This window comes from Phaethon aethereus (assembly GCF_964289735.1).
Source record: "Phaethon aethereus genome assembly, chromosome: 2".
Classification (NCBI taxonomy): Eukaryota; Metazoa; Chordata; class Aves; order Phaethontiformes; family Phaethontidae; genus Phaethon; species Phaethon aethereus.
Window position 1 is genome coordinate 28,601,616 of NC_138582.1, and position 13,743 is coordinate 28,615,358.

Consider the following 13,743-nt stretch of genomic DNA (forward strand, 5'->3'; position numbering starts at 1 on the left):
AACTCTTATTTTTTTTTCCTTATTCTATACCGTACTGATATACTGTACTATATTGGTGGCCATTGTGTCACTGATAATTCAGTTGATGTTTTCTGAGATTTTCTCCCAAGCGGCTTTAAAGACCACAAAGATTTAACATGGGTCTGATCTTACCCTATTTTTACTTTTGCATGCTAAGATTCAAGTCCCGCTGTGAATGCAAAAAAATAAGACCAGAGCTTAGCAAAACAGCTTCTTAGGCCTTTGTCTGAAGACCAATCCAGGCAGTAATGCGGGAAGCGGTTCCCACCACTGCGTACCTGTCGCAGCGCGCACACAGTGGTTCATGAGAAATAAGCAGGGACTCCTACAGAAAAGATATTTTAATTGGTTCCCTGCTTTTGAAATCTTAAAAAGTCAGTCAAGAACAGAATAAAAATAAGTCCTGCTAGGCCAGGGTTAACAGAGTTTAACACTGTTTAGCACTCATGCTTCACCAAATGTGTGGCCTAGCTGAAAACATTAGCTTCCAAACAAGTTGAGTTCACCTAGAAATAAATAGAAAAACATGGAGCCATTTTGCACACTTGTATCCATCTTGATTTTAACATCATTTGTAGATAATATACTCACCATGACAACTGCCATTGGAAAATGAAAAGAGCAATGTATTGTGCTCACACTGAAATAAAAACAGCAAAGCATTAACCTCTCAGGGAAAACTAGTCCAATGCATAGTAACCAGAGAAAATCAGTGCAATACATAAGAATTCTGTTTCTCAATATCAAAGTTAACTCTTTCTCTCCAAAATCATGTTGAATGCAGCAGCCTATTAGGTATATAATATTTGCTGAGTATGTCTCTCAGTATTCTTCTGAAGTGATACCAAACTGATACCTTGCATTTCTTTTTAGATGACTCAACCTCTATGAAGTTTGGATCCACTAGAAAGCATATTATGAACACAATGCCTTTGGGGAAGCAGGGGTTGGTTAAGAAGTGGCCAAAAGATTGGAAAGATGTTCTTGAAAAAATAAATTCTAGTCACTGATTTTCTAAGATTAACTTTTGATTCATTTTCTACTTGCTGCAATCTCATCTGCTATGCTAATATTTTAGTAAGAATGTTTGACATGTAAATTTATTAAAGAATTACCTTCATCTGGATATTATTTTTAATAATTATTTCAATATGAATGTTAAGTTCTGAGTAGAAATATGAGTTAAAATCAGAAATACAGCACAGAAACAAGATGCAAAGTGCAATTTTTTTTCACTCCTTTTATGTGCTACAGAGAGACATTTATTCTACAAAAAAAAAATTATGCACAGTATTTCAGGCAGCCGTACTGCCAAGTACCTTACAGGAGAGACAAAGGATAAAATTTCCCTCATAAGTAACTTACAAATTAACTTATTAAATTAACTTATTAACTTATTACACTTATTACATTAACTTGTAATTAATTCCATGCAAATCCTGAGTTATTTCTCTCTGTTTAGGGGTTTGTTATCATACTAATCCAAATCAATTAGACTGGCAGAACCAAGACAAAAAAAGCAGCACAATTTCTGATCTGAATTTCTGAACAATGAGAAGCTACCCATCAAAGTAGGTATGGGTAGCACAGCTCTTAGGCAAGAGACAACAGGGGTGGTAGAGACACATTTCTGAACACTGTCCTAACAACACATCTAAGAAATGGCCGAGATTTTCTCAGCCCAATTTGACAAGCTGGACAAAATTGCCAACAGTAAGCATAGTGTGGTATTGGAAAGTCTTCACTGTAGTAATAGAAAAATAACAAGATTTTTTTTTTCCCTTTCAGGGAGCATAGTAGAAAGTTGCAGTAGTTATGTACTCAAAAAAATACTATACTTCTGGAGATTTTCTCCAAAACCAAGTTATACATAACTTGCATATTGTTTATTTTTCCAATACAATCAGTGCAGAAAATGAAAAAGTAACACTACCTTTGAGAAAAACTTTAGCCAGTTTGTACCTTTTTCCTGATTCTCCTGGAATTATTTATAGTTATAAACAGAAATGAAGTGTCTGTCTCTCATGGACTCATCTTCAGAAAAAAATCACATTTTATTCAAGTAGATTTGTAGTTATTCATTGTCTTTTTAAAACTACAACCTTGTATTAGCTGAGGTTGTGTAAGTTCTGGCAGATATTTTGAAGAGTTTTGGATCAGTGCTCTAATGTCTTTTACAGAATCATATCCAGAAATAATAAACATTTTTTCAAGTAATAATAAGAAAATAATTCCTATTGATTCTGATTAAGATAAGGATTAACTTTCTTCTATTCTGTATTAATAATTTTCAAACTACATTTTATACCTGTTTCAGTATCTGATTGTATTCTCTAAGAAATGCAAGGAAAAGAATAACGATTTTCAACACTATCACCATGATAACTGAAGCATATAGCACATCCTACCTTGTTTACATCTTCACATGCCTGGCTGCTCATGCTATCCTTCTCGATTATCTTTATCAGGTCAGCATGAAATTTCTTGGCATTCAGAAAGACTAATGGGTTGTTTACTGAAACTATCTTTACCTGTTTTAATGATTCCTGTGGAATGAAATAAACATAATGCTGAAAATATTACCTTGGGTTTGGAGACTAAAAAACAAACTAATTTCTTTAAAAATCCTGAAAATTCCTGTAAATCAACCTAGAAGGAACTTTGGGTTGTGAGAATGATTTAACAGATAACTGTCTTGATCAGTCTTCACACTGAAGTAAAAGAGGAAATACAAATAACCTATAAGGAAAATTATCCTTAATTCAACTTAGCATGAAAGAAAAAATCATACTCATTACAATGCATAATACTAAGAACTATTGTCTGGCAAATAATAGTAGCACTGTTTCAGTTGGTATGATCCCCAAACATAGGCAAGACAAGGTTTGCTGATAGGGAATATCTTTTATTAGACAAACACATGTATTGGAAAAAGTACGCAAGGTTTTAAGGCATATACTGCAGGTGGTTTGGGGAACACTGAAAATGTTCATCTTGGTCATCTGAAGATGACTTTAGTACAAAAGGGATATTTTTCCATGGAAATACTTAGTGGATCCAGACCAAGCTTGAGTGACATTTAAAACTTTGCTAGCATGTATCTACAACCAAGACAACAAATAATCCACGCGAAACCATCAGTCGCCCCCAATCCTGTCTCTGCATTTCCTTGAATTAGTTTCAACCAGTCCACCAGGTACCTTCAATGAAACTGTGTAGCCCAAAACACAGACATTACACAGCAAAACCATTTCTGAAGGACATCAGATAAAGGTCAGAAACCCCTAGGTACCAGTGAGGAACTTTTCCCACAAAACAAGCACTATTTCTCTCATTCTCAAGGTGGACTTACAAAACACCTTCAAAAGCCAGTAAAAAAATACTTATATATAAATATATTGGATATCAGCAATCACAAGCTCAGTTGAAATACTGGGTTTGTAGGTAGGTAGAATTAAGCTAATTCCACTTCCCTCAGTTTGTGAACCATGTCTTTCTGTTCCTTAGGAATATTAGGTCTGAGACAGACCAAGTTCAATGCGGAGCACAGCTGCTTTGATTTCTGCAGCTCCTATTTCAGACTTGAGGAAAAGCTGGATGGCCATTAGGGTCTTCTACTTTCTCCACTTGTACTGTTTGATCTAGTAAAAGGTACTACATCTACTTATAAAGTTCTTTATGTACATTCCAGTAGATAACTGTATTAAACATTAATGCATCTAGTGTTGTAAACAGGAATAAGCAGGATCATTTGTGTCCTGTAAAAGTTACCTATACTTTCAGCAGCATTTTCTACATTTTCTACCTGACAAGCATGCATGCAACTAAGAATTTTAAATAGCCACAATAACACTGCCCATAAGTGCCAGTTGTCACAAAAAGTAATAGGATTAATTGGCATTTCAGGCATTTCTCTTATGGAAGCTGGGGATCTCTAGGTTACATGTGGAAGTTCAGACCGTTCTCCTTCCAGGTGAGAGGAAAAGAGGATCCTTGAATGCACCACGTGAACATTGCCCAGCTATTTTCACATGTAAAACACGCTATCGCCAAGTGTCAGTTTCAATAGTCTGACAGAGTACTTTGCTCGCGTTGGAAGAATGAAAGCAGGATGAGACACCCTGTTCTGCTGATTTTAATGGGCAAACGTTGCAGCTGACAACAGCTCAGCAGGTCAGCAGCAGATTGTGAGAGCAGATCAACAGATCAGATTCTGAGAAGTTCTCCAAAAGGATTTCAGTCCACAAAAGTGTTATATGCAATTGAGTATCACTAAGTGCAAAAAGAGGTCTAGATACAGAAAATGTCCATTTACTACTGAAATCAAGTATCTAATTTATGTGAGTATCAGCTCTCAAAAATGAACTACTTGTGGCAATGGGTAACAGGAAGTAAAAAGAATTCACAAGAGAATATAGGGTCAAAAAAATTCTATTCTTCCTAACAAAAGTCAGAGGCATATAACAAGGTCATGCTCAAACACAAGTGGAGCTGACACAGTGACAGTTTTTTAAGTAGCTCAAAAAAGCATGGGATTACATAGAAGATATGTACTTTTCCCAACAGACCTTCAAGCAAAACAGGAATAGAAATCTTCACCACAAACCATACAAACTACCTCCTTACTGTAGACTGTTATTCAGACTTCTGGGAACCAGATGATCTCTCTGACACCACTGCAGCGACCATCATACAGACTAAGGAAGCATTTCAAACATCCAAAATGGAGATAATGAACCCCAGACTATGTATAGGGACTTTGTGCAATTTACCTATGAACGTGATTGCGGTAAATATCACATCACCAACATACCTCAGTCAGCCAAGCAGCAAAGGCTAACTGGCAACTAAAAGGGCTAAGTTTATAAGAAAGAAATCTAAAATAAGGGCAAAACAGGGCAATATATGCTTGAATGGAGAAATACTCCATCCCACAAATTCCCTTAAGAACAGTGCTATACAAGGCTTGGTGTGGAGACAAGTAAGCACTTTGGTGCCATACTGTAATGAGCAAAGTCGAAGATGAAAACTAAGAAAAATGAAGACTGATGTGCAACAATAAAAGCCAGTGATAGCCAACAAGCTAATAAGCTTGCAAAAATAAAAGGTGGAAAATTTGAAAGGCTCAAATCGAAAAGCCAGATGAAGCAGATGTTAGATTTAGGTATAAACTTTTGTCCAGGATGGGCAATGACAACTGTGCCAAATGTGGTTCAGTTGTTCCTGGCTCTGGTTTGGTTCTAGCTCCTTTCTTAACAAGAACCGTTCTGAGAAGAATGGACTTGCTCTTTGTTGTGTCCTTGCCAAGAAAGAAAGAAAATTATCTCAGGTAGCCTATCCCTGCTCTCACTTAGAAGTGTACTGGCAACTGTCCCGTGCACTCTGCACAGTACTGTCTATGCTTGGGTAAGAATTCAATTCAAGGATGGCCTGTGATGTAATGTGTTTCACATAAGCTTCTAAATACCCTCTTGATTTTTTCCACATTAAAGTGTCTTTTATCCTATTGCTGAAATAATCTCTATAAATCCACAGACCTTAATGGCAGGGTAGATCATTAAGCTTACATATTTTCATGTTTGAAAGTCCTGTTGTTTATGTCTAAACTGTTATTTACCAGGAGAACTTGGATCAGTCTAACATTCATACATTAAAAATTGCCCTAAATGTCTGCTGCAACCCAGTGACTCTAAATTCAATTAAAGGCATTTTTTTAAATCTTAAAAATATTTTCCTTCTTTGTTTTGTGTAATAAGCTCTTGAGCAATTTGCTTTCTTAACAAAATGTTATTTTCCCCACTGTCTGCAGACACTGGTTTGTTATTACTTGGTTACTGGCATTAATCTTAATGATTAAGGAAAAAAAGAAGGGGAGCAGTTAGCTTAAAAAAAAAGATGCATAGGGATTTGTATGAAATATTTTATGAACTGATAAGAAAAAAAAAAAGGCAAATGAAATTTGGGTTACCCATCTTTGACAAAGTTACTCCAATATTTTTCTTAAGAATGAAAAGTGATATAATAATTGACAGCTGGGCCAGCCTCAACAACAGCGTTTTTAATTCACATTTCAGAGCCCTCCCTATTCTCACGTACCTTTCACATTCCAGCATTGTTCAGCAAAAGAGTAAACCCCCCTGAGCCAAGTTCAGATTTTGAGCCCAAGATAGCTCTGATGGAAAACATTTGCCAGAAAAAATAAATTCTTCAGAGGAGGGCTTCTTAGTAGTGAGGTAGTAACTGCTGAGCGTGTTGCTTACTGACCCATCATAAGCACTAGGAAACAAAAGAGGACATAGTAGAAACTGCTACAGTGGAGAAGGCAAGATGTCCTCGTGTCAGGTCTCTGTGCTGAAAGGACACATGGTTCTACTTCTCTCTTGGCTGCTGACCTACAATTTCATCTCGGAGGAGGGAGTTCACCTCTCTGGGTCATTACCCTTCTCTTCTTACCATAGGCCTGACCGCAAACAACTTTGATGATAATTGCAATGAAAATAACCAAAAGAATTTAAAATCTCTGACTAGTAGGTTTACGTTTACAAGAAGCCAAATTTTAAAAGCACAGTCTTTCAGAGAGATTCTTCCACCCATTTTTCATGTGAGGGTTTGAGTACTCTTGTTTGAGTACAGGGTGATGACACGTGTGAAGTAGCCTGTGACAACTTCATCTCTTTCCCCAGCCAGACTTGGTGTCCTCTGGGACAGTCTGATCACAAGGGGCTGGTGGCAGAAATGGGGTCAGAAAAGAGATTGTGGATGATGAGAGCATCAAAGGACTTTCAGGAAATGAGGAAATCTCATAAGAATATAGAGAGAGTTATTGTCTGCTCAGATGGCACTTGCCCTTGTTGCCAAGAGATTTCCTTAGATTTAGGAAACTTTTACAAAGAGCAATTTCTAACTTAAAAATAACAAATAAACTAAGATGCGCACATCTAAGAGGACTTGCCTAACTTTTCAGACTAGCAACAGAACCAGGAAAATATTCCAATTTCTGATGCCCAGACTAGTTTTGTATTTACTAAATCATACTGGCTTTGGATTTCAAGTGGTCATTTCATAAAAATGTTCCCTTGACTCACTGATTAAAATCTGGTAACCAACTAGAGAAAATAAACAAATATGAATTAGTCGAAAACACACAAAAAAGATAATTTAACTTACACAGTTATCTTCTGTTTTGTATTTATATTCCACTTCTTTCACATTTTTCAAATTCAATGTCTTTGCTCTGTAATCAATACACAGAAAAAATCTGTAAGGCCAACCATCATTAGTCTTAAACAGAAACAGGAAAAGACACATCCCAAAACTACATGACAAAAGTTTAAAGTTGCAGTGATGCAATCCATATATATTTTTGTGCATATAAAGCTTATTTTTTGTAATAAGGACCCAGTTAAAAGAGTAAAAAGCACATTCTAAAATTACAGTATATAAGTTTGAAAATTTGATATAATTTTTTTATTCAGATATGAATAATGGAAATTTCTGGTAAATAAAATCATAATTTTAAGTTTCATTACTGTTTTATTGCTGCCCAGAGAGCTATCCTCAAGTCAAGGTAGCTAATATACAATCTATAACTTCAAAAGTACAGGGGTTTAGTTAATATTTTTTACCTGCAAAATCATATTGTAAGGAAAGAAAAAAAAAAGATACTGAATAGCTATGGGTCATGAAAACTAAGGATGTTTTGTCATTACATTTGGCAAATCTCTGTATGATGAAGCCGAATGTTGCACTCCAGCTATCAAAGTGGGGAACTTAACTGGAAAAAACAGTATCCCTATGCTCTCCACATGGTCAGTGGGAAGAACGTTTCCTTGAGAAGGCGGCTCAGTGTACGACCTTCTGCTTCGACGCATTGCTTGCAGGAACGCATTTAATTGCAGAGCAATAAGACTATGAAACTGCCTATCACCTGAGCTCTGTGCCTAAAGCTAGGCAATGGAAGTAATCCCAGAATACAAACATTTAATAGATGCATCAATGCGCAGGGAGTATTTGCAGGTACTGGCGTTGGCTAAATGAGGTTGACAAAAGTCAACTGGTTGTTGAGCCTAAACCGAGCCGTAGCTGCTGCTGGTTTTAATACGTCCTGATACCTAATGTGTACCATGTCCAATACTCTGTCATCTGAACAGAAACTTCACCATAAATCATCTACAGTATTTTCCTTGCTTCACTTCTGCTGACACTTCTGCCCGCGGCTGGGTGGCCGACTGCACCTTCTCTGGCCTCCCCCGCCCGGCACCGTGTTTAAGGCTGTTATCTTGTTCGGCGCCTTTAGGTCGCACGGACACTCATGTGCAGCCTGGTCGAAGGGCACAGAAACCGCCGGGAAGGGTCTTATTTTCTTTAACTAACGCGGGTTCAGGCTGAGGTCTGTGTTAGATCAGACGACAGAAGATGGTGCTGTTTTGTGTCAGACACTTCCCCTTTTCTGCTGTGGCAGGACCTCAGACACCCAGGCACACGGTGTAAACAACTCGAAAACTTACCTTTTCCTTTACTAGCACAATTTACCAAAATTTTAGTTTGCTGAGTAGCAGAAGGTTACCGAAAAATTGCCGATTGATTCAAGCAGAAACCATCTTCTGTAATTTGTAATTACCTTGCAATATTGAGCTATTTTTATGCTGGTTCTGCAACTTACTGTATGAGAAGAGAGGTATGCACAAATGGTTAACAGCATTAACTTTAACAAGCATTAAATCAAGCTGTCTATTTTGAACTTAATTTCTGTTGGATTCAACGTTCATGCAAAGAACTGCCTGCAAGCAGCAAGTCATTTGCAGGACTGGTGAGCTATGGATTGACTTTGTAGCACAAAATGACCATGAACCTCAAATGATATTTTCCTTTACTCATGATCCAAAGTAGCAGCTGTAATATATATTAAAAAAAAAAAAAAAAAAGAATATACAAATTTGTGTTAGCTCTAGTTTCTTTGTCCTGGCTTTTCTAATTCATACAAAGAATTTATAATGTACTTTTCACTAGACATTTGAATATTTGAGCAGCTAGCTATGTTTCATTAATATATTATCAGTGCAAATGGCAACTATCCACTCCTGGGCAACATAGTATCTAGGAGTTTATAAAGGCACTTCGTGACTAAGGCTTGCCAGACATACCTTCTCCTTAAGGAGCAAATAATTATCTAATGGAAAAAAAATTATATTATTGCTCTTTCTGTTGATCTTATGCTACCTTCACCTAATGAGTCATAGAGATGTGTAATACTAAGAGAAATCACAAAATAACGCCATAGTGTGAAATGTTTTAGAGATCCTTAGCCTACAGTAAATGCACAGGTGTGACTTTTCTTTATGAATTGTCTTATCTTGTAATTTTCTGCAACTAAAAAACTGATGTTTCATTGAAATTTAGTGTACCGTATGCCTCCCCCGATGGTGAAGCAATGTGCCAGAAAGAAGATGTAACGATGTGCTACTAGAACATTTCAATAAATTCTTTCTCACCTCGGAAAGCGGAAAATCACAATTACTATCGTGCAGACAACGCCATACAACAGTCCCACGTTAGCAGCAAAGCATATTGTAAACACATAGGTACTAACCCATATGCTCTTTAAGGAGGGAAACAGAAAGAGGTGATTAGTTTTAATTTTTGTAACAATGAACAAATTTGTCAAATGAAAGAAAAAAAAAGAAATAAACGTTTTTAAAATGAAGATAGTTTCTCAGAGGTGAACATTCAGGTCTTTGAAATGACAAATATTGAAGACTGAATTAGTGATTAAAATAATGTCTGTGCATGAGAGAACACATATGACATAGCACTACTCGTCCCAATGCTCACAGAGGTTCCTTTCCGAGTTGCTTAAAACAGCATATGTAGTTGCTTTAACAGCATAATTCAGAATGAACTCAGTTTTTCTGTAAAACCTATATTTAATTTTTCACATCGCAAGTTTTTGTCACCTTCTTCACTGCACATGTTTAAAATCCTAATTTCCTTTTACACAATGAGGTACCCTAAAGGTTACGTACAGAGGGCTCTTCTCCCACTAATTGTAGAAGTGGGATTATAATTTGCAAAGAGTAGCGTTTACCGGAGTATAGATGACTAAACTAACTCTATAACAAATAAAAATTATTGAGGAATTAATTTCCTCACATGGAAATAGTGAGATTTCAGATTACTTCACCATCTTTCAATATTTGATTAATATAACTTTGGATTTATTTTAAATACAATTTTAAAAAAATACAAAGAAGCGTATCTGAAACAAAAGTCACCTTGAAAAGGAATTTAGAATATTTAGAATTTAAAAAAAAAAAAAAAAGATTTTAACATTTTTTTTCTTAGCTATCTTCTAAACAGAAGCAATAACTTGTATTTCCATGCTACAATGATGTGTATGTCTGAGAGATATCCAAATTTTACAATTAAAAGGAGAAAAGTAGAAATCACTTGATTTCTTATACCAACCTAATGTCAGCACATATTTCTTTCCTTGAGGGAGCCTTAAGCAGGACTGCCACCTAATCTTTCTATAAAAAGTGTATAAGACGACTGGAAGGTATTTTCATTCCTCTGGATATACTGATCTCCACAAGTGCCTGTTTCAACAATTACAATGTTTCTTGTCAACGTTTGCAGAGGAACAGATAACATTACAACGGCACAATCAGTGTTAAAATTATCCTTTCTGATGCTTTCTCTTCACTCGGGAAAGCCAGAGACAATAGAATACTTTCAGCCTAACCACAGGAATTTTGCTTGAGCAGATTTCAGAACTGTTATTTTACGAATTATAAAATGTAAGTTATACCATACTAATTTCACAGAGCACAGAGTGTTACATGACTCTGTTGAGAAACTTTTCCCTCCCTCATCTTCAAAATTTGAAACTACTGCAAAAGGTTTTGCAGTCTCTTCAACTGCACACCTGCTAAGTAAAGGGGCAGCTCCCTCTTTGAAACAGTGCTCAACCTCCGGTTATATTTTATGACACCTTATAAAAATTGTTGTGTATTTATTTGCAAAGAATACCTTCACAAGCAACAAACATCGTATTCTGATTAATCAGTAAGAAAGTAATTCTAAAATTTACAAATCCAATATATGACAGAGCTCGCTGCACGTGAAAGGGCTAGCAGAAGTACTACAAACCTAAGACTCAGGCGGGATCAAGAATTAGCCCATCCTGAGAAGGCTGAACCCTTGACAATGCCTGAGATCAAGTAATCCACTTCAGCTGCAGACCTGAGCCTCATCACATCTAACTAAATCACTGCTGCAACACTTGCAAAATTCTTCTGTCTCAGAAGAAAATAGCATAAAAAACCCAATATGAAGTCTACATAGGAAGAATCAAAGCCAAAAATGTTTAAGCACTGCTGAGTACTAAGCAGTCTAGTATCTCACATCTTAACCGTAACCAGAGACTGCCATTGTTGTAAAGGATGAGCCAAAACAATCATATTCTCATCTGCCAATCACCCTCTCAGTGCTTTGTATTGGCCTGGAGTCAGTACTTTTTTGGGTAGGGTAGCATCAAACTTGTAGAAAGAAATTATGTTGATACAACAGACATTTTTTTAATTCATGGGTTGTCACAAGGTTCAACAAAGAAGTCATAAAAATACCAAAGTTTTCTTTGGCAACTTACTTCAAGATGGTTATTGTATATTCCAGGACAGAGAGAATCTAATCATTCTTCAAATCATGTGTTATAAGCACATGTTATTCTCAAAAGTCAAAACAAAATCTAACTTCAAAATATACTTATACTGTATTAATTTTAAAAAATTCTAAAGAAGGAGAAAGAAACAAGCAGGAGATATGGATTTATATTGAATTCTACATATATCAGAAAGTATCAGAACTACTGAGAGGTACTGTGACTGTATATGTAGCAGCTGCCTCCAAAACTCTGTGGACAACATGTTTCCATGTAGACCTTTTCTATTTCATAAGGTCTACCCATCCACCATTGAGAGAAGTTTGAAATGGGAACTTGGTGGGGGAAAAAAGCATATAAATAGGTGAAGTGGGAGAATACTCTCTGAGCCAACAGCTAAACAATGCAATGCTAAGATACCTGATATTAAATGTTTCTGAAACCAGATTATAAACCTCCCTTTTTGTTGCAAACTGAGGAGATGATCAGCCATTACCTGTATGGGTAGGGTTCATTTCACTTGACATTAACTACCTACTGCACAGATGTCTATAGCTGGGTGAGCTTTCTAGGTTCACACCATAACCAGTAGAGACCTGGTTATCAGAGTGAGGGGAATTTAGGATGCAGTTCACCTGACTCCTACCTGATTATGCTGCTGCCTACTTCAGGAAGAGATGAACCATACTCTGTTGTGACTTAACTGACCAGCTCTGTACTGTCCATAATGCAAGGCTGTGATGACTTGCTCAGATACAGAGGTCCTTGCTGCAGTCACCAGCATGTAGCCAGAAGAAGAATCCTACTAAAGTCCTGTTCATTCAAGAGGTGCCTTGGCAGAGAAGATGCTGGAGTCCAGGAGGAGGCTCTGGCTCCAGGGAGGCTGTGTAGCTTTCCCATGCTCCCATGTCCTTCTGCAGACAAATGACTGATGCGTGCATATGTTCTCAGGGCACCCTTGACCAAAACTTACGATTCGAGTGTTGAAGTGAAGACTACTACAGTCATAAATCAGGAACTGCTTAATAATAAATTGGTATGGTAGTTCTTTAATATAATTTTTCACAAGTGTTCCATACACAATGATTGAAAAGGTATTTATTTGCACAGAGTGCCCTGGAGACAGATGGACTGATATAAATATTATTCTTTGAAAAGAATTTATATGGCAATCACACTTTCAATGGATTAAGCATTTGTAAATTCCTTCCCACCCCACTGAGACTAACTACAGCAAAAGTAATATAACTCAGGGTAGCATATTCACTAATGCGGGAAGGATAGAAAATCTCACTAGGATGTCAAAAGCTGGAAGCATTTGTGTAAAATTATTATCATAGAAGAGGTGGATTCCTACTCTGTAGAACATTGTTTATGTAGTAAAGCCCTCAATGCTTGCTCATGAATCAGGGCCCCTATGTGATGAATATCTGAACAAATCTAAAAGTTAATCTCCCTCCTGAGGATAGCATGTTAAAAAGTTCTAAAAATACATGAAATTACACCAGTGAGCTCCAAAATTCCATGGAAGACGCTGCCTGGGCCTCCTAGTTCAGTCTATTCTGACAAAATAGATAGACAGGTTGGTGGCTCTGTCTTAGAAACTCAGGTCTTGGAGGACACTTGTTGAAAGTCAGACCCTCCTTGTTGGATCGACTTTCATCACTGAATCAGTAGCATTCTTTACATCCTTATGTATTAATATATGTTCATACACTTACAATTCATACATCTGTAACTACCTCTCCCATCACAGTACCATGCAGGGAATGTGTAATTTTTACCACAAATTTTTGTCATTCTTTCTGCTTTACAAGTCAGGCATACAACTTAGCTCTGCCTCGGCTGTGGTCATTTACTGATTAAGGCATTTGTACAATTTTTAACTTTTGTTTCTCTTTTTACATGTCATTGTATTTCTCTGTTGAATATCCCAAATCTCTGTTATATAATTAACTTGTGAAAATAATCCTTATTCTATTGTCATTTGTCATTTAGAGGGTCACCTTCTGAAACAGTTTTTCCCCATCGTTTCTCACTTTCAAGTCCAGCTGTTAACAGCA

General features: G+C 36.7%; 1 protein-coding gene across 1 annotated transcript in view; it reads right to left on the reverse strand.

Annotated features, from left to right (window-relative positions):
- The window catches only part of SLC26A7 (solute carrier family 26 member 7), a gene marked incomplete at both ends in the record, with an annotated part of 74,583 nt that overhangs the window by 6,990 nt on the left and 53,850 nt on the right, over window positions 1–13,743 (reverse strand). The window contains 4 exons of the mRNA XM_082015076.1: window positions 613–661; window positions 2,451–2,567; window positions 7,189–7,255; window positions 9,513–9,619. Coding sequence (XP_081871202.1) covers window positions 613–661; window positions 2,451–2,567; window positions 7,189–7,255; window positions 9,513–9,619 — 340 coding nt within the window. The remainder of the gene's footprint in view (window positions 1–612; window positions 662–2,450; window positions 2,568–7,188; window positions 7,256–9,512; window positions 9,620–13,743) is intronic.